General features: G+C 38.7%; 4 protein-coding genes across 6 annotated transcripts; 2 read left to right on the top strand and 2 right to left on the bottom strand.

Moving 5' to 3' along the window:
• Nucleotides 1-302: 302 nt before the first annotated feature.
• Nucleotides 303-2,326, bottom strand: LOC128359407 (ras-related protein Rab-8B-like). Its single transcript, XM_053319901.1, has 9 exons — nucleotides 2,181-2,326; nucleotides 1,527-1,587; nucleotides 1,370-1,430; nucleotides 1,195-1,272; nucleotides 977-1,066; nucleotides 798-863; nucleotides 656-706; nucleotides 470-548; nucleotides 303-388 (listed from the first exon to the last, which is right to left on the bottom strand). The coding sequence occupies exons 1-9, from the start codon at nucleotides 2,302-2,304 to the stop codon at nucleotides 303-305; spliced, it is 696 nt and encodes a 231-aa protein (XP_053175876.1). The 5' UTR covers nucleotides 2,305-2,326.
• Nucleotides 2,327-4,825: 2,499 nt separating this feature from the next.
• rps27l (ribosomal protein S27 like) lies at nucleotides 4,826-7,644 on the top strand. 2 transcript variants are annotated; one of them, XM_053319083.1, is made up of 4 exons: nucleotides 4,826-4,872; nucleotides 5,448-5,556; nucleotides 7,166-7,266; nucleotides 7,435-7,644. In XM_053319083.1, exons 1-4 carry the CDS (start codon nucleotides 4,867-4,869, stop codon nucleotides 7,447-7,449), a joined length of 231 nt encoding a protein of 76 aa, XP_053175058.1. In that variant the 5' UTR covers nucleotides 4,826-4,866; the 3' UTR covers nucleotides 7,450-7,644. The 2 variants fall into 2 exon arrangements, with proteins under 2 accessions (XP_053175058.1, XP_053175057.1); XM_053319082.1 differs by having other exon boundaries at nucleotides 7,166-7,276; nucleotides 7,391-7,644.
• Nucleotides 7,645-7,649: 5 nt separating this feature from the next.
• dnaja (DnaJ heat shock protein family (Hsp40) member A) lies at nucleotides 7,650-11,434 on the bottom strand. Its single transcript, XM_053319068.1, has 8 exons — nucleotides 11,337-11,434; nucleotides 10,808-10,948; nucleotides 9,757-9,928; nucleotides 9,180-9,284; nucleotides 8,850-9,077; nucleotides 8,528-8,758; nucleotides 8,337-8,437; nucleotides 7,650-8,232 (listed from the first exon to the last, which is right to left on the bottom strand). Exons 2-8 carry the CDS (start codon nucleotides 10,937-10,939, stop codon nucleotides 8,014-8,016), a joined length of 1,188 nt encoding a protein of 395 aa, XP_053175043.1. The 5' UTR covers nucleotides 10,940-10,948; nucleotides 11,337-11,434; the 3' UTR covers nucleotides 7,650-8,013.
• Nucleotides 11,435-14,637: 3,203 nt separating this feature from the next.
• Nucleotides 14,638-18,664, top strand: acsbg1 (acyl-CoA synthetase bubblegum family member 1). Of its 2 annotated transcripts, none has more exons than XM_053319069.1 (12): nucleotides 14,638-14,784; nucleotides 14,923-15,011; nucleotides 15,137-15,257; nucleotides 15,338-15,418; nucleotides 15,511-15,660; nucleotides 15,791-15,967; nucleotides 16,321-16,490; nucleotides 16,639-16,872; nucleotides 16,957-17,174; nucleotides 17,295-17,434; nucleotides 17,811-18,057; nucleotides 18,578-18,664. In XM_053319069.1, exons 1-12 carry the CDS (start codon nucleotides 14,653-14,655, stop codon nucleotides 18,652-18,654), a joined length of 1,836 nt encoding a protein of 611 aa, XP_053175044.1. In that variant the 5' UTR covers nucleotides 14,638-14,652; the 3' UTR covers nucleotides 18,655-18,664. The 2 variants fall into 2 exon arrangements, with proteins under 2 accessions (XP_053175044.1, XP_053175045.1); XM_053319070.1 differs by having other exon boundaries at nucleotides 16,321-16,502; nucleotides 17,295-17,442; nucleotides 17,819-18,057.
• Nucleotides 18,665-18,717: the final 53 nt, after the last annotated feature.

Below are 18,717 nucleotides of genomic sequence, written 5' to 3'. Positions count from 1 at the left end.
CAAGGTAGTCTGTATAAAATAATGCTACAATATGAAAGATTTGAAGTGTTTTTTTTCATTGTTTTACATTTATAAGACAACTATGTGTTACTGGGATATTTGAATAAGATCCAACTTTTAAAACAGAGGTATTATAAATGCAGACAGAATCACTGCCTCCTGCAAGCAGACACTGCAGGGCCAGCTACAAACCTCTGCGGACCATCACACACAAGTCTTTTGATTGAGAGGATATACAGTATCAGGCCTCATTCCTCATTGATCCTCATCTGGTCACCAGATTAGGAAAGTATCTCAACCACTCATGAACCTGTGAGCTTCAGCTGGCAGTAAGGCCTTCTGAATATGACGTCTGCTGCTGCTGCTGAGGCTGCTGCTACAAGGACGCCTGGGAAGCAGGAACCCTCAAAAAGAGAAAAGTAACACTAGAGCCGTGAACACTCAAGACGAGCAGCCTAGAGGAGTGAACACTTGAAGAATTTAATTCTCTTCGACTTTTTCTCTGTGATCTTGACTGGTTTGCCCGATCCTCCAGCGTTGTTGTCAGTCTAACAAGGAAAGGTATGATAAGGGATACATGTACAAAAAATATAGTACTAAAAATGTACAACACACAAAATGTAGCATCTATTTTAAGAAACTCAAAAGTACTTACTGTCTTTGAACTCAGATTGTGTAATATGTCTCTTCCCATTGTATAAAAAGCCTAGAGTGAAAGAAAAACAAATCAAAATGTTAATCAAAAATATCATCAATCATATTACATGGTCATTTCAGGATTAAAAGCTTTTACTTACCTCTTCTACATTTAAACTGGACTTTGCACTGGTTTCCAAGAACTTAACTCCATAATCAATAGCCAGCTGAGTGAGATAAAAAAAAACAATGTTTGTGTCAATCATTGCATATTGGAAAAATGTGGAGCATTTCCATTTGTTTGAGGGCTTTGTAGTAATGACTCAGCACAGAGACTCACTTTTTCACCTCTGTCTTTGGACACCTGTCTCCTGTCAGTCATGTCACATTTGTTACCCAGGATCATCTTCTCAACATCAGATGAGGCATGCTGGGAGAGGTTAAAAGCCTCATTATGTGGGGCATAGGACACAAGTGTATACTGGCAATATCAAACAGCACATTTCTACCACTTAAGAATTTGATGTGTCTGTATGTACATTTCCAGTCAAAGCTCACCTCTTCAATATTTCTAATCCAGTTTTTTATGTTTTCAAAGGACTTCTCATTGCAGATGTCATAGACCAGCATGATTCCCTGAGAGGAAAAACAGTCATTTTCACAAACTATTTCTCAACTCCCGTGTTAAGATAAACCCAAAGGGAGGAAATGTTGTGATGAAGTGAAGACTTACCATCGCTCCTCTGTAGTAAGCTGTAGTAATGGTGCGGAACCTCTCCTGCCCTGCAGTGTCCCTGAGAACATCAAATCAACATCAATAGTAAACAGACATATCATTGATGTAATGTAGAAAAAAAAAAGGGGGGGGGGGCTCTTAGAATTTCACTCACCATATTTGAAGTTTGACTCTCTTTCCATCCAGCTCTATTGTTCTGATTTTGAAGTCTATTCCTGCATTTCAATAAATAACCACAGTCAGAGTCATACAGGCTGGTTCTTTTCTTACTGCACTGATTTGTTAACAGTTAATCCTGTTCAAGGCTCGGAGGACACAGGGAAAATACAATAGCAGTCAAAAATTTGGACACACCCTCCCATTCACATAAATGAGAAAGTGTGTCCAAACTTTTGCCTGGTGCTGTAGAGGCTGTGAGAACATTGTATAAATTACTGTAGAGCTTTTGGGTGGATACAGTATTATAACAATTGTCAATGCAAGCTACAAAGCACACTTATGTTTACAGTAGCTACAGTAAGGTTTCCAAAGGTTGAACATCGTAACTGTAGTTTTAATTTAATTTAATATTTTTATATTCAACCTTGCAGGTGCCGGTGTGGCATCAAGGACAGGGGATCATCATTATTTGTCTCTCAGTCCCATTGTCTTGCTTTTATGCAACTGCTGCCAGTTTTAAACACTGTGAGTATGTATTACTACCATATGATACTACTACATCTATATATAGTGACCGCCATCACGTAATGCATTAAAGCGTTATGCATTATGCCAGATTTATCCTGAGGGGCGGCTGCGGGGTACTCACCTATTGTGGATATGAAGGTGGTATTGAAAGAGTCCTCGCTGAATCTGAACAGCAGACATGTCTTGCCGACTCCGCTGTCTCCGATGAGCAACAGTTTGAAGAGGTAATCGTACGTCTTCGCCATTTCAAACAGACAAAGCGCTCAAACGTTTCGATATAAAAAAAAGGCCGTTACTGAGCCGGGATCCCCCGTCTAGAAATCCTCAGCTGTCTGTAGCAGACCGGTGCCGAGATGAGTGGCGTCACCGTCTGCTTTGCATTATGGTCTATGTAGTTTAAGTGGCTGAGCTAAAACTGGTTGGCCATGTCTTTTATAGCTTTCCTCTTTTTGTACCTGCAGCTGTATTTCATTATGAGGTGAAACCACTGACCATATAAATATACAGTCAGTGGCTGAAACGAACTATAGCCTGCAATTTGTGTCATAAAGACCACATCCAGACAGCAGTTAATTATTCTAATGACGATATAATGTCTTAGTTTGAGCTGGATACTATGAACAAAAGCTCCGCAAAGACCTCAGAGATGGCTGCGAAAAATTTGTTGCAATTTTAACACTATAAAATACTGACTGAAAAAAAATCGTATTTCAATATGCAACAAACACAAGGATAAAAATTGGACGCATACATCAGATTGTTTTTCAATTCATTAGGCTATATATCATGAGAAAATAAGAAGGTTCAAACTGCAATCCTTTCTGATGAGAAATCATTTATACTTGTTAGAGTTGTTTTTTGTTCTTGTTAAATGTAATAATTAAATGTTAGTTTGTGTCAAATGTCCATTTTTGTTGCTGTTTTTTTTTTTTTTTAAGAATATATCTGAATCCTATCATTTTGGTTAATTTGAATACTGGTTCCTGCTTTTGTTTCTGAGGGGTATGGGGACACATTGCAGGTGCCACCCAAGCCTGAACTTCTTTTTTAAAAAATGTATAAATCTTATTTATTCATGGACTTATAAAATATAAGACTTTTATGTTAAGTTACATATTACAGCAGGTGATCAGCTCAATCAAGAACAAAAAAGTATGTATAATAATATAACATGTAACAGCAGCCGCACTCAGTGCTCAATACATTGTCTGTAGTGGAAATATGAAATTAAACAGTTAGTACTTTATTTAATAATGTTACCACTAAATTGTTACATGTTGTGCCTTTGCACTCACCCATTTGTCAAGAATGGCATCAAATGAAATAGACTATGCCACACTGTTTTCAATAGAGATCACTGCTAACTGGGACAAGCGATCATTGCTCATACTCGAACAAAGGTATGTTTTGACAAGCTTCAGCTTACTGAAGGATCTCCCTGCAGATGCAACCGTCAGAGGCATGGTCAGGAATACTCTAAGGGCTACTGTATATTTCTTGAATGATATCTCTGGAAACATCACAGGTAGTCAGGGCATATCTGGTAACTGATTCCTCCAGCTCAGCTTTTGTCATGTGCTCCATTTTAGCATTTTAGTGATGAATTCAAATTTCTCAGACACAAGCTGAAGACTGGAAAATCTGTCAGACAACTCTTACAGGACTGTGTCAACAATGACATTGAAAAACATGCACCTAAAGTGCCTCTCGGGTTCCTTTTCGTGATGACCAATGCTGGAATTGTCATCTTGGAACCTCTTTTGCTTCCTAAAGCGTCTCTCTTTGAATTCTGGAGAAGCATCCATTTCAATGGCTATCCTGCGTGCAATGTCAAGTTGAGAAGTTGATCTCTGACAATAAGTCATACCAAACCAAGAGGCACACAAGGAACTCCATACTTACAATCTCGTTTAGACTTTGCCTCCGAGACAATTTTGCTGTCTCCTGCCACTTCTTCAAGCTTTTCTAGCACATCTAGAATCTGCCCCAACTGGAAACATACAGCTTTGACAGAGTCTAGCTTTGCTTCCCACCTGGTGTCACTCAGAGGCTTCAGTGTGATGTCAAATTCTGTGAGAATATCTCACCTCTTCACAGAAGACGAAAAGATGGTGTACAATCTTTGAAGAATGCCAAAGAAGGTTAGACACTCTTTGTTGGATGGGGCTGCATCGCATAACAAAAGGTTCAGGCAGTGGCTACAGCAGGGGATGAACAGAGCCTCTGGACATCTCTATTGTATTAAAGCTTGGACACCCTTGTGTATTCCCCTCATATTAGCACCATTGTCATAACTTTGCCCCCTACAATTAGCCAACTCCAACTCCAGACTATCCAGCACCCCTGTCAGTGTATCTGTGAGGCCTTTCCCAGTTGTGTCATTCACAGCAGTGAACCCCACAAAAGACTCAGTAATAGAAACCTTCTTCTTCTCATCTGTATGAACATACCGTATGATAACTGAGGCCTGCTCTTGCTTTGAAATATCGGGTGTGAAGTCCAATTCCACTGCAAAGTATTCTGATATTGAATCTTAAAATTCATTTTGAGTGCACCAGGACAGATATCCGGTGCTTTTTTAGAGGCAGCCTAGCTGTCCCTGTCATCAGATGACAACACGACGACCATGTCTCTATTTTCTCTGGTGTAACCTTTCAGCAAGTGTAATTAAAATCTGTTCAAGTTTAAAGGTGTTGTGTTGATAATATACACTGTCAGGTACGCTGGTCTGCATCCACAGACCTTGCCCCCCTCTCTGTTTTTGTCTATCTGCCGACGCATGCGCAAAAAAACCCTAGGACGGTGCAATGCCTGTAAGTCACAAAAGTTTCTATATGTCAACATGTTTTTAATACATGCAATGTTGTCAACTATGGGCTGTGTGTGCTTTTTACATGTCGAGTTGAAACCTTCATACGATGTAGCTTCGTTCACGATGTGAAACGTTGAAGTTGTGTTGTTGATAATAGCACATGGTGTGTAAGGTTAGCGGGTGGCGACTACTTACTGAAACGCAACAGTTACTCGATATAAGGCCAAGTGATTTCGGTCCAAGAAACAATCTGTACCTGTAATCTTCCTTCACTAGATGGACTTGAGAAACATTAAACTGGCACTGGTTTTGTAAAAACCTACAATATATGAACGGCTGGCAGTGTGTTTTATCGACTATCACAAGGTTATGCTAGTACAGACAGGATGTATTTACCTTGTTGACTGAAGCCCACTCTTTAAAAATACCGTTTTTATCAAAGGAGTAATCTTTTGCGTTGTGGGGTCAGATATAAAACTTGATATACTACTAATCCACCAAAACCAGTTTATCTAACCAAACGTGGTTTAGGCCTGTGTAAAACTGCCTCTCTTTGTGTTTTTTCCTGCATTTCAGTTGGCTAAAGACTTCCTCCATCCTGCCATTGACCATGAGAGAAGACAACACAAAAAGAAAAGACTTGTTCAGAGTCCTAACTCCTACTTTATGGACGTGAAGTGCCCAGGTAAATAAACAACATCCAGGTAGCACCAGTATGACACATGCGCCACGTCAAGGAAGTATAACCTCAATCAAACAGAGGCCTGTACTACGAAGCTGCATTTTCTCTTATCGAGGTAACTTCAGGGTTAACCCTGGGTTTTCCGTTCTACGACGCTGGTTCACTTCTTACCGGGGTAAATCACCATGGTAACTTATGTTGAACGGCTAACCTGCTCCGGAGCAGGTTATGCTCTGGATAAGAGATCAACGAGTATAAAAGCACCACCGCCTGATCAATCAGTTCTCTTAGAAAATGACCTGCCCATTCTTAAAAGATGCTGTCGACATTGGTGCGCGGATCGTGAGAGGAGCGCTTAGGAGAGCAAGAGCTTTTAGGGATAGATGCAATCCTTTTGATGTCCCCGATGACATCATCTTATACGAAAGGTATAGATTTTCAAGCGACATTAAGTTAGTTTAATATTCAACATTCATTTGATATTCAAAATACAAACCTATTATGAGCTTCAGCCATTTGAGTGAATGATGTCAGACCGACTGCATAACTTACAGACTAGTATCCCTCATGTGCAACAAGGCTTATTTTTCAAATATATCTTTTCATCAATTTTTTACATATACAATAAATCAATAACCTCCAGTTTCAGAACTTGTGTCAGGAAACCTGACAAAAAGTCTCAATAAGAACATCTTGAGAGTAATCGCTGCAAAAGTGCAGGAAAGCAGAATTCTATTCATATTTTTTAATTGTAAAAATTGACCAAAATATATATTTAAAAAAGAATCCTTGTGGCACATGAGGGATATTAGTCTGTATGTTATACATTTGGTTTGACATCATTCACTCAAATAGTTGAAGTGCATAATAGGTTTGTATTTTGAATGTTGAATATTAAACTAACCTGATGTTGGCAATTTTCTGTCAGCACTCCTTCCTGGCTTTTGCTGCAGCAACAGTGTTGCTTTTGGTCTGGATGATGTGTTTGAATTTTTCATACTTTTTGAATAATTGTCTGCTGCTCCATGGTAGTCTGCTCTGCAGGGTTTCTCCATGTTTGTGATTTGTCAGATGCTGCAAACACCACCCTTTTTATGTGAGCATGCAGTGATCCAGATTGGGGAAAAAAACAGCTTCATAGTACCACTTATCATGATTGTGAATGTCTGGGTAAATCAACCCAGGTAACGGAGAGATATCCCGGGTATGTTAATCCAGCTTTGTAGTACAGGCCTCTGGTGTACTTCAAACACAGGTATGTTACCATAGTTTTATAAATGTGTACAGTAAGTAGTAGTATTTTTTAGGCACAGCTTGTGAAAGTGAGCTTGCAAGCCTGTGTCTGAATGCTCAGACTTACAGAAGGGAGTTTGTCTACTGAATTTACAGATACAAACATAAATGTACAAAAAACTAGAGTTACAGATACAAAGCCTGTTTTCAAGCACACCTTTTTGAATTTCATCAAGACAGATGCACACCAGGACTGATTGAGGTTTTTGCAGTGTTTCAACCATCTTTAATGTCACGTTACAAACATTACTTATTTTAGTTTAGTTATAACTATTTTTACTGAGGCTTATTAATATATAATGTAACCGTTCTTTCTCAGGTTGCTACAAGATCACCACTGTGTTCAGCCATGCTCAGACAGTGGTGCTGTGTGTGGGATGCTCAACTGTGTTGTGCCAGCCAAAAGGAGGAAAGGCCAGATTGACAGAAGGTAAGACATCCAATTAATTCAAGTGCAACACTGTAAAAAGGATAATCATCACTACCTTCAGCTGAATAGTTGTAAGTAGAAGGCAATCTAATTAATTTCTTATTTTCTTTACAGGTTGCTCTTTCAGGAGGAAGCAACATTAAAAAGGATTACACACTCAATCATGTCTGTAATTAAGTCATGCTGTTGATTAATCATTTATCTTTTCCATTGATTTCAATGTAGTTGTGCATTCAGTAAAGACAGGTTCTGTCATTGTACAGGTGTTCAATTTTGATAACAAATTTATAAATTAGCTAGCAAACTTTAACATCCTGAGTATTAAAGATTAAAGTGTCACTAACTCAATAAAGAAATCTGTTGGAGAAGTTGAAGCATTCGGGGTCTTTATTGAGAAATAATGAAAACCGTTTGTCATGACTGAAATTACCTTCACAGAAAGCATACGAGTAGTCATTTCAGTTTGTGGATGAATTTGTTTGTGTCTTATATTTCTTAGGAAACACATACATATAAAATACATAAATCTTAAATAGAGAACATCAAAATACTGTTTTGATAACTGGGAGCACAACATAATGACATGAGAAAGAAGTACTCCACTTGCATATTTATGTTCCAAGAAAAGACACACAAAAACAACATTGGCAACTGTTACAAACTAAACGCAGTACATTACTTTGTGAAAAACGGGACTTTAAAAGGCATTGGTCAAACCTTTGTATCACAGACTACAATCACTGTGTCTGACACTGTACTCCGCTGCCCCTGGGACCCTCATCATCTTCCTCATATGCTTCCCTGTTGGAGTTTTTCTGCTGTTTCCGCATATCCACCTCACAGAGGTCCACCTCCTCCATTTCATCAGTAATCATCACATCATCCCTGGGAGGAAGCAGTCTTTCCAGCTGGTACATGAGATGCTCTGGGAGCCAGTCTTTTTCTGGAAATTCCACCTGCAGGATGAAGTACAATTAGCTGAAATACATGTTTTGTTTGAAAACCTAAGAATCGGACACACATAACAATAAAACAGTGCCACACTGGAGAAACATTTTACCTCAAACTGAATGATAAGTTGTCCCCTATCGTAAGGATCCCTGTAAATTGGCATGCCTTCATTCTCCACACATTTAACGTCGTCAGGCTTGATTATTTCACCTGTTAATAAGGAAAGATGTTAATTACATACTTCTTGACCAAAGTGCCAATCATGCCATCAATGAAAACCTGCTGAATTCAGTGAAATACCTGGCTGGGAGGTAACAATGATTGTCCTGTTGTCTAGCGTCTGAACGGTCTTCTTGAAACCACACAGGGCCTCCACAAGTCTGATGTTCATCTTCATTATCAAATTGTCATCTTGTCTCTGGAAAACGGAGTGCTCCTTCTGATCCAGCACAATGTACACATCTCCAGGTTCCAGTCCAGGTTCCTGGTCCCCTTCTCCATTGAATGTAATTTTCTGACCATCTTTCATACCTGTGCAACACATTCATCATCAGCTTCGTTTGCTTTGCAGTACAATTTTAATTCCAGCTACAAAATATCATAAATGGGAAATGAACCTTACCTTTGTCAATGTGAACTTCAATAATTTTCTTCTTGCGTTCTACTTTCTGTCCATTACAGTTCTTGCAGCGGTCCTTTGAGCTGAATGACTCTCCCTGTCCCGAGCAGTCTCCACACATACTTTGGATCTGCTGGATCATGCCTGGCCCAATCTGTTGCACCTTGATCTGTACTCCTCTTCCTTTACAGGTTGAGCACTTCTCCAAGGTACCTTTCTTACCTCCATACCCTGTAACAAACAGGAGATTACTTCCTTGCTATTGCAACACCTTTAAATAATAAATGGGGTTAAACAAAAAAGAAGAAGGAGTAGAAGCACAACACTACATACCATCACACTTCTCACAAATTACATTCTTCTGGAGTGCAAGCTTCCTGGTGGTGCCATTGTACATCTCCTCCAGTGAAACACTGAGCTGGTGGACAACATTCTTCCCTACAAGAAAAACACATATAAAAGTTAGAAATACAGGAATATAAAGACAGCCTGAAGCTAAAGTAAAGCTGTAGTAAAAGATATATTTTACTGCTATATTTTTTCTACTTTATTTAACATTGTTTTATTATTATTATTATTATTCTATAGTTTTATCCTCTTATTTTGTCTGTTTCTTCTGTCTTTTAATCTTTTTTTAACCTAGTTTTAGTCCAGCATTTATTAAACTTAATCTCTTATATTTTGTCTTTTTTCTAAACTTTTTTTAATCATTCTTATTTTCTCTTGCGTGCATTTGTCTCAATTTTTGTCCTTTAATTTGTTCTTTGTTTTTTAAATTCCTTTTCTTCCTGTTAGTATTTATTATTAGCTTGTCAGTCAATTAATTGTAAAGCACTTTGAACTGCATTTGCCTGTATGAAAGGTGCTATATAAATAAAGTTTGATTGATTGATTGATTGACTGATCTTACCTCTTCTCTCTCTCTGCATCCTTCCTCCACCTCCAAAGAACATGTTGAAAATGTCCATTGGGGCTCCTCCGCCCATGCCGCCCTCTTTGATTGCTTGTTCCCCTCCTTGGTCATACAGATCCCTTTTCTTTGGATCTGACAGCACCTCATATGCTTGAGATATAAGTTTGAACTGTGGAAATGAAATTTAAAAAAGCATGAGTCGCTTTTGAAAACATGACTGCATTTAAAGATTTCTATAATTGCAAAAAAGTTGCACTATTCCTTCTAGTGACTAATGAATATTATTCCATGTTTTTCTCTTGACAGTCTACATTAGGATTACTTGTACATTTTAGCGTGTTTCTGATGATGACACTGAAAACTTTATAAGAGATGCCATTGCCTACTCAAATCAAGTCCTTTGCACATTGCTCAGCCCAACATGCAATATCGGCCTTTAAAAAGGTACAGTGTGTAGGATTTAGTGCTATCTAGCATTGAAGTTGCAGATTGCAACACACTGAATAACCCTACTTACTTCCAAGCATGTAGGAGAACCTACAGTGGCTGCGAAGTTCAACAAAAATGCAAGAGGCCCTCTCTAGAGCCATTGCATAGATTGTCTGTCCTGGGCTACTGTAGGAACATGGCTGTGCAACATGGTGGCCTCTGTGAAGAGGCCTTGCTGCCTATGAACATATCAAGTTAACAAAAACTAACCATTCTTATTTTTAGGTGACTTTTTACGTACTTATAAACATATTCCATTTCTGTCAAGGGTGTTCCTCTCCTTATCAAGAGACTGCAGCTTTAAGCATTAATATACAGGTTACAGGGATCATTTTAATCTTCCACATTAATTTCACAACCCCTTGACGTTGCTTTCTGGTGCATTTCAACACATAGGGCTAATCTGCCTGTTCCCAGAAAGAGGAGAAGCTAGATCTTTCCATAAAGTTCCCACAATTGCTCTTGTTGTCAATTCAACAAGGTTTAAAATTAGAAAGAGTCCATACACGGCTGTGGAGACACCCCTAAAGGTCTCTATCGTTATATTTAGTTAACTCACCTTATCTCCTTCATCGGGGTTCTTGTCGGGGTGATATTTCAATGCGAGTTTTCTGTAAGCTTTTTTGAGCTCATCCGCAGAAGATTTGGGGCTCACACCCAGAAGATCGTAGTATGCTGTTTCGTGAACCATGTTGACAACCTAAAATAAAGCACGAACACATTAGCATACCATAGAAAAGCGTCGCTTATTTTGGTCAAAGAGGTTAACGTGGGGACACAATGCTAACCTACTGTTAGCCTAGTGCCCACATGTTAAACTAAATGGAAATTCACCTTTAGCTAAAATGAACAGTAAGGTTCACATTAGTGTCAACGTTGAAGCTTAAATGTTAAAATCAAATCAAAGTCAACCACCGGCTATAAAACAGTAACGTATGCTTAATCAGAGGCAGCACATGTGATTAAATGTCGACTCCTAGCAGTTCATTATAAGCTCACATTACGTCTGAAGCTTGAATGAAAGTGCTAGCATGAATGAGCCGCCTGGTTAAATACTCTTATTACAAATGATAGTATCGTACACTTACTTTACTTGCCAGGTGTTATTACTACGGTCCTAGCGTCCACTCGTGTCACCCTTGAGGATGGCTGGTGGTAGGGGGAAGATGGCTGGGTCTTATTTATACCGCTTCACGTTGCAGAACTTTCTGGAGAGCTCCTGAGGGGGAGGGGCCGGATGTTTCGTAGGTTGGGACTGCGTAAAGTTAGTCGAGAAAAGACCATGGAGGGGGGAAAAAGGAGGGGAGAAGGAGGAGGGGGAGGTTCCCAAATCAGCTACCTCTGTCAATCAACCATAGACTGTATAGAGCTCAACCAAAAATACAACATGTCTCTGGTTTGGTGTAAGGAGGGTTGGGGTAGGTTACTTTGGAAATGAAATATAGGTTACAGACAGTGTTGGGGAGTAGCTTAAGTTACATGTAACGGTGTTATGTAATTTAATTATACATACATTTAACTGTAATCTATTACAGTTACTGAGGAAAAATGTATTAAATTAGTTACTTCTGAAAATGTTGATTACAAAGGCGGTTACATCTGAAGAATCTACACAAACTTATACATTTTCAAATGAGATAAATCTTGCTTTAAAAAATGAATTCCCTTATAAATCATGTCAGTATCCATTAAAGACACTTACCCTTAACAGTTAACATTTGTTAGAAATTTAGAAAAGTAATCAAATGTAATAAGTTACATTACTTTGATTAAGTAACTGAAATAGTTACATTACTTAGTCCATTTTAAATAGGTGTTATGACCGGCTTGGAGTCGAAACACAATGAGGAACACAACACCAAATTAAATATGACAAAAGGGTTATTTTTATTCATGGAGAAAACAAAACAAACAGAAGCTGGGGTCTGGTGACCTGGTGCTAGTGAGCTGAGGACGAGAGTGGGCAGAGAAAAAGGAGCCACTTATATAGGCCACTGAATGAACTGCCCCTCAACACAGAGCCCTAGAGGACATGACAGGTTAACACACAGGCAAACAATAATACAACAGTGACACATAACATAGGAAAACTAGTAATCTGTAACCGCTTACATTTCCAAAGTAACCTTCCCAACCCATGTAATAAAATATATGAAATACATTCTTAGTGAGAAGGTTTAAAGTTTAAATTGAATAGCTGGTAACATCTGGCAGGGGGGGACTGCCAATGGAAATCAGCTCTTGGCTGCAATTGGGTGCATTTATGTTTTTAGTTCTCTGAAAATGTTTAATGATGTACACTGTCTCTGTGGAGAAATAAATAAATACATTAGAATGAAATGAAAATGTACAAAATATCCATCAGGGATGTGCAAATGTTCAGTGTAAAGTGTATGTGCAGGGTATAATTAATAATAATAATAATAGTCATATAAGTTGTGCTATGTTATGCGCCATGTTGATCATGATGTGCAAATAAAAGATTAGTAAAAGATTATTTTCAAATGCCATGTGTAGACACTATTGGGCAATATAACAATATCAAGTGTGTGTTGAAACCATGAAGAAAAATTCAATTTCAAATAATGTTTCGATACAGCAGGGGAGAATGCCAGAGGACAACACAATAAGAAAGTTTTAACAAAATAGTCATTAATGTCTAGGCTATTGTAATCTTTTACACAGAAGTTACTTCCAACTAAAGTAGTGAAAATGAAATATTCCTGCTTTTGCTGTGTACATTTGTGAACTTGTGCAGTCACACAACAGTCATAAACTTTGTACACCAATGACTGCATATTGCATGTACAATAGATTTACTTCCTTGTGTTTACTTGTGATTATATGGCAATATAGCCATATAGCCTGACTGGCCATATAGCTATACAGCCATGTAAAGCTATATGGCTGTCTACACATAAAAGATTCAATCATATAAATCATGCAACCTCATGCAAACTCAAATGATCAAATTGATATTCAGTTAACTGAGTCAGCTCACAGTGAACTCATATATAATCAGCTTGGTCAAAGTTAGAGGTGTAATATTGGTATAATTTGGGTTTTTACCTACCTGTGTGTGATTTAAGAACATTATAATCAGTCAGTTTTACATATGAAAAGACAGACCTCATTTAAATTCTAGACATGCTCTTGAGGAAGTGGTCCAATGTAGTGCATACACGGACTTTCTGACTTGTTTTGCAACCACTGACAACTTCATCAGGTTTGTTGAATTGCACTTCTTATTTTTATTGTACTAAATAAAAACTTTTTTCAGAAGTTTAGTAAATATTTAAGTGTTTTTTGTCCAGAGAGACAAGACATCAAGCTCTTGTTTTTTTGTTGCAAACTAACCAGATTCTGAAAGGTGTTTTGTGTTCTGGAAAACTTGTAGCCATACTACCAGGAGATCTACAAATAACAAGATGGAAATTCCTAATGAAGAGAAGGGAGATGATCAGATTTTGAACAGGTAAGCCACTTGAACTTTATATTACATTTAATCTAGCATGATGAGATAATACAGTTTATTAACAGTTTTGTAAGTCTTCCTTATGTATTTGCTATTGCTTATTTAGTAGAAGACTCATGATAATAACTGTTGAATGAATGTTCTTGTTGGATGAATGCTCCTGTCTACTTTGTTTTAAAATGGCATCCATCTGTGAATATAAATAAGGAATGGAAGCTGAAAGTCAATTTAATCTCATTCAGTGTTTTGAAATGTGGCAAGTTTGAAAAAGTATGTCTACATTTAGTGAAATCATGGGGAAAAAATATATATATAAAAAAAGTTTTTTACAGATTGGAGTGAAAAGTCTTTTGCCTTTCACTGAATTTGGAACAAAGCAAAGGGCTTTAGCTGTGCCAAAAGCTGTGCCATTGTGTTGGGGAAACAATATGCCACTGCAAATTTGACCCATGTGATGAAATGAAAACAGTGGCCCAAACCACTGCTAGAATGTGAAGGGGGGAGTGTATATGAGCAGTTTGCAGCCCATGTTTCCTCTGTGTGTTTTAGTATGGTGTCGTCAGTTCAGGAGTCTATGGCAGACGTGCAAACAGATAGTGGAGAACATGCCTCTGTTGGTGAGTTATGAACACATGGGACATCCATTCTGGTGCTGGGATCATGGTGGAAGTTTTTTTATCAGTGAACTCCAGTAATGGTACTAGATAATCCTGATGGGACAATAAAATGTTTATACCTCTGTGATAAGGACTGTATTTGTTTGTCAGATTAGTTTTTTATGTCTCATCTCAGGGAAGAAACACATAGAAGAGGTGAGTGCCGGCGCATCTCTTGCTCCAGCTCATTCTCTTTGGACCCCGGATGCTAAAGGCGCAGTCAGGCTGAGAATAGAAGAAGCTTGTCCAGAGGAGCCAATCACAGTTCATGAAATGTTCAAAGCCTCAGTTGAAAAATATGGAAACATCTACGCACTTGCCAGCAAGAGGAACGACAAGTGGGAAAAGATTACTTTTCTAGAGTATTATAATTTCTGCCGGAGAGCAGCCAAAAGCTTTATAAAGGTACTGCATATAATCGAGAAACAGAATCATGATTGCTGTACTTATTGTGAACAGTGCATACTAAGTGACAACTATTGGGTACTATCAATGCTCAGCTTTTAAAAAATATGAAGAAAAAACATTTGTTAATGTGTGCAGCTTGGTTTAGAACGATTCCATGGAGTGGCAATACTAGGATTCAATTCAGCAGAATGGTTCTTCTCTGCAGTCGGTGCCATCATGGCAGGGTGAGAAAGACATTATTACGTGCACCCTTATCATTCTTTTTCCTCACATGGCCGTGTTGCAATCACACATTCAGTAACTTTGATCTTTTTCTTTTGTTTATAATAACCTGTACTCTTCCTCAAAGAGGGATAATGACTGGGATTTATGCCACAAACACACCAGAAGCTTGCCGATATGTGGCTAGTGACTCCAAAGCCAACATTATTGTGGTGGAAAACCAAAAGCAATTGGATAAGATATTGCAGGTACCATTACTTAAACAACCTAGAGGATTTGTCTACATGCAAAACATTTTGTGGTAAACTTCTTATTCTCAATACAATAGATACGTGACAGACTGCCCCAATTGAAAGCCATAGTGCAGTATAGCGGACCAGTCCAGGAGAAGATTTCCAATCTCTACTCTGTAAGTATATTCCTGACACCACATGAAATGATAGGGACCAAAATGACTGCTGAGCTCAGGCTATGATGGTGTATGTTTCTGTTTTGGGATAGTGGGAGGAGTTCATGGAGCTGGGTCTGGATGTTTCTGAGAAAGAACTGGATGACATCATCAGCAGCCAGAAAGCAAACCAATGCTGCGTACTGATCTACACGTCTGGCACCACAGGCAAGCCGAAAGGTGTCATGCTCAGTCATGACAATGTAAGAGTTCTTGTGATTACAGTTAATCTGTACAGATTTATTATAACTATATGCAGGCAGATGATTGTGATGGTAAGCAAAGCAAGTATGGCAACAACAAACATCTTCTGTCTCTATGATGAATATTCAGATCACATGGACTGCCAACCATGCCAGCAGGGCAGGGGACATGCAGCCGGCCGACACCAAACAGGAGTCACTCGTGAGCTACCTTCCTCTCAGTCACATTGCTGCTCAGATCTATGATCTCTGGACTGGCATCCATTGGGGTGAGCTGGTGTACTTTGCACAGCCAGATGCCTTAAAGGTAAATAAAAATGTCTAGTTCACGTGTGGGTTTTGACACTCATTACAGCATATCAAGCATACCAAAGGTGAACATATTTTGTGCAAGAATAAGCACTCTCGAATCAAACTTTTACTCAACTAAGGCAAAAGCAAAGCAGAAAGGCTCTAACAAAATGAGTTACACACTAATTTCCAAGACTTTTTGTCAAAAGTGTTTTCCCATAATTAATTTAGATATCAATAGGCCTATCTATGTGTCAATTGATAGAAAAATGTAATACCCTGTGAAATCCAATGAAAAAAACCTTCTGTGCAAAATTAAATTTCAAGTGAAAAAAGTGTAGGTGTTTCATGTCTGTCTTCACATTATAGGGAAGCCTGATAACAACACTGCGAGAAGTTTGTCCTACATCCCACATGGGTGTCCCACGGGTGTGGGAGAAGATGATGGAAAAGATCAAACAGGCCATTAGTGAGTGTGGTTATGTGAAAAAGAAACTGGTGACCTGGGCGATGTCAGTCAGCCTGGAGACCAATCAAAAGTATATGCTGAAGTAAGGGCTGGATTATTGAGGTCACATTGGTTGTTATTTGTTTGGATAATAACATTTAAAATACAGAATATATATATTCAACATGAACTGTTTCGATGTTAAAATACATAATTTAATTAAATTTTTCCTTTTTCAGGGATGATGAGAAACCATTTCTCTTCTCTCTGGCCAACAACCTTGTGCTGCAAAGGCTTCGGGCGGAGCTGGGCCTCGCTTGCTGTCAGAAGTTCTTCTCTGGGGCAGCTCCTATCGGTAGTGAAACAGTGCAGTTTTTCCTGGGCCTGAACATCCGCTTGTATGAGGCTTATGGCATGAGTGAAAGCACAGGACCTCACTTCATGTCAGGTCCCAAAGCTTATAAACTACCAAGGTAAGAATTCAAAGATTGTAACAATTGTATGTTAAGTTTGTTATGAGTGTAAAATAACTCAAATAATTGGTTTCTCTGACCAAGCTGTGGTAAGGTGGTGCCTGGCTGTCAATACAAAATGGCTGACGTCGACTCTGAGGGGACGGGTGAAATTTGCTTTTGGGGACGTAACATTTTCATGGGTTTCCTCAATATGGAAGACAAGACAAGAGAAGCTATGGATGAAGATGGATGGGTGCATTCTGGAGACCTGGGGAAGATAGATGAAGAGGGTTTCTTGTACATCACTGGAAGAATTAAAGGTAGCACTATCTGAGCAAATAAGGCTATTGTTAGAAAACTGAAGTCAACAGTCACTTCTGCTTTATCCTGGTAAAGATTCATAAATAGCTGACATGTCAGTGTGCCCTCTCTCTATTCAGAGTTGATCATCACAGCTGGGGGGGAGAATGTTCCTCCTCTTCCTATTGAGGAAGCAGTGAAGAAGGAACTACCCATCATCAGCAATGCCATGCTAATAGGGGACAAGAGGAAGTTCTTGTCGATGCTTTTGACCTTAAAGGTAAAGTAGTTTTTTTATTGTAAATACTGGAAAATGCTACACTGCATTGTGGCTTATTATCAACCTTATCTTATGTTGTCACTTTTATCTAACTGTTTGCAAACATAGCCGTGCACCATGAATCATTAATGAACATAAATTTACATTTCCACAGGAGCAGTGTGTACATAGCCTCAGTTCTTACGAATACTTTCAAAGACTTTCTTTTCAACACTCTGTTTTCCCTTGAGAGATTTGTAACAAACCAGAAAATATAGTGGAGCCAAAGCAATTAAAATAACTTGTCTCACAATTGACTGCAATTGTTTGTTTTGACCTATAATCATGACTTAGAAGGAAATACTTAAAATGAATGGGATTTCATTGTGTATTCCAGTCCAGCAGCAATACAGAGACCATGGAGCCCACAGAGGAGCTGAGTCTGGAGGCTGTGGAATACTGCCGGAACCTCGGCAGCCAAGCAACCAAGGTGTCTGACATCATTGAGGGGAAAGACAAAGACGTGTGCCGTGCAATTCAGGAGGGAATCGACAGAGTCAACTCTGCAGCCACTTCTAATGCTCAACGCATACAAAAGTGGACTATCCTGAGAAAGGACTTTTCTGTTTCTGGAGGAGAGCTGGGTAAATTTAGCAGAACAGTAATCAGTGCACTGTTAGGTCAGGCTGGGTAACACTTTATTTTACAAGTCTGTAATTTCTAAGTCATTTCCTGGGAAGTTTCCAAGGGGGGGGGGGGGGGGGGTCAGTTTATTTGCTACTGATCATAGGAAGGTTCAACTGGTGAACAAAAGTGAGCTGAAGAACAACAAGAAACAGACAAACATACAATTCGACATATAGGGAGGATACACTTGCTGGTAACTAATGATGAATAGATAAAGAGTTTTCAAAAATCCTATTTTTCTTGTAATCAGTACTAAATGTTCTTTTGACTTCCCAGGATATCATGAGGAAATTATGAATTATGAAGTGTTACCCTAGATCATAACACTAAAGGCTCAATTGTACGTGTATTGTATATAACAATTTGATTTACTTAACATTTACGTGTTATAATTGTTGTTGTTTTTTAATAGTAAAGGGCCATATAATTGTGAAACTGCTGTGAACTATTGCTCATTACATTATTTTTCCCTTCCAGGTCCCACAATGAAGCTTCGTCGCCCTGTTGTCTTGGAGATGTACCACAAGGTCATAGAGAGTCTCTATCAAGAATAGTGTCATGCTTCTAGAGAGCTTAGTCTGTAACTGTTAATATGCAAATTACTTGTTAGTTGTTAC

Source organism: Scomber japonicus, chromosome 5, assembly GCF_027409825.1.
Source record: "Scomber japonicus isolate fScoJap1 chromosome 5, fScoJap1.pri, whole genome shotgun sequence".
NCBI classification, from domain to species: Eukaryota; Metazoa; Chordata; class Actinopteri; order Scombriformes; family Scombridae; genus Scomber; species Scomber japonicus.
This window is presented reverse-complemented; position numbering and strand designations above follow the sequence as displayed.

Excerpts from the sequence above, each read along its gene's own strand:
- rps27l (XM_053319082.1), top strand. Across the intron at positions 5,557-7,165 it reads TATGGACGTGAAGTGCCCAG|GTTGCTACAAGATCACCACT; the intron begins GTAAATAAACAA and ends GTTCTTTCTCAG. Across the intron at positions 7,277-7,390 it reads AAAGGCCAGATTGACAGAAG|GTTGCTCTTTCAGGAGGAAG; the intron begins GTAAGACATCCA and ends TTTTCTTTACAG.
- dnaja (XM_053319068.1), bottom strand. The coding sequence starts at position 10,939 with ATGGTTCACGAAACAGCATACTACGATCTTCTGGGTGTGAGCCCCAAA. Across the intron at positions 9,285-9,756 it reads GATGCAGAGAGAGAGAAGAG|GGAAGAATGTTGTCCACCAG; the intron begins GTAAGATCAGTC and ends TTTTTCTTGTAG. Across the intron at positions 8,438-8,527 it reads CATTGTTACCTCCCAGCCAG|GTGAAATAATCAAGCCTGAC; the intron begins GTATTTCACTGA and ends CCTTATTAACAG.
- LOC128359407 (XM_053319901.1), bottom strand. The coding sequence starts at position 2,304 with ATGGCGAAGACGTACGATTACCTCTTCAAACTGTTGCTCATCGGAGAC. Across the intron at positions 1,431-1,526 it reads AGAGTCAAACTTCAAATATG|GGACACTGCAGGGCAGGAGA; the intron begins GTGAGTGAAATT and ends TGATGTTCTCAG. Across the intron at positions 864-976 it reads CCAAAGACAGAGGTGAAAAA|CTGGCTATTGATTATGGAGT; the intron begins GTGAGTCTCTGT and ends TATCTCACTCAG.
- acsbg1 (XM_053319070.1), top strand. The coding sequence starts at position 14,653 with ATGTTCAAAGCCTCAGTTGAAAAATATGGAAACATCTACGCACTTGCC. Across the intron at positions 15,012-15,136 it reads GTCGGTGCCATCATGGCAGG|AGGGATAATGACTGGGATTT; the intron begins GTGAGAAAGACA and ends TCTTCCTCAAAG. Across the intron at positions 15,661-15,790 it reads TCATGCTCAGTCATGACAAT|ATCACATGGACTGCCAACCA; the intron begins GTAAGAGTTCTT and ends ATGAATATTCAG.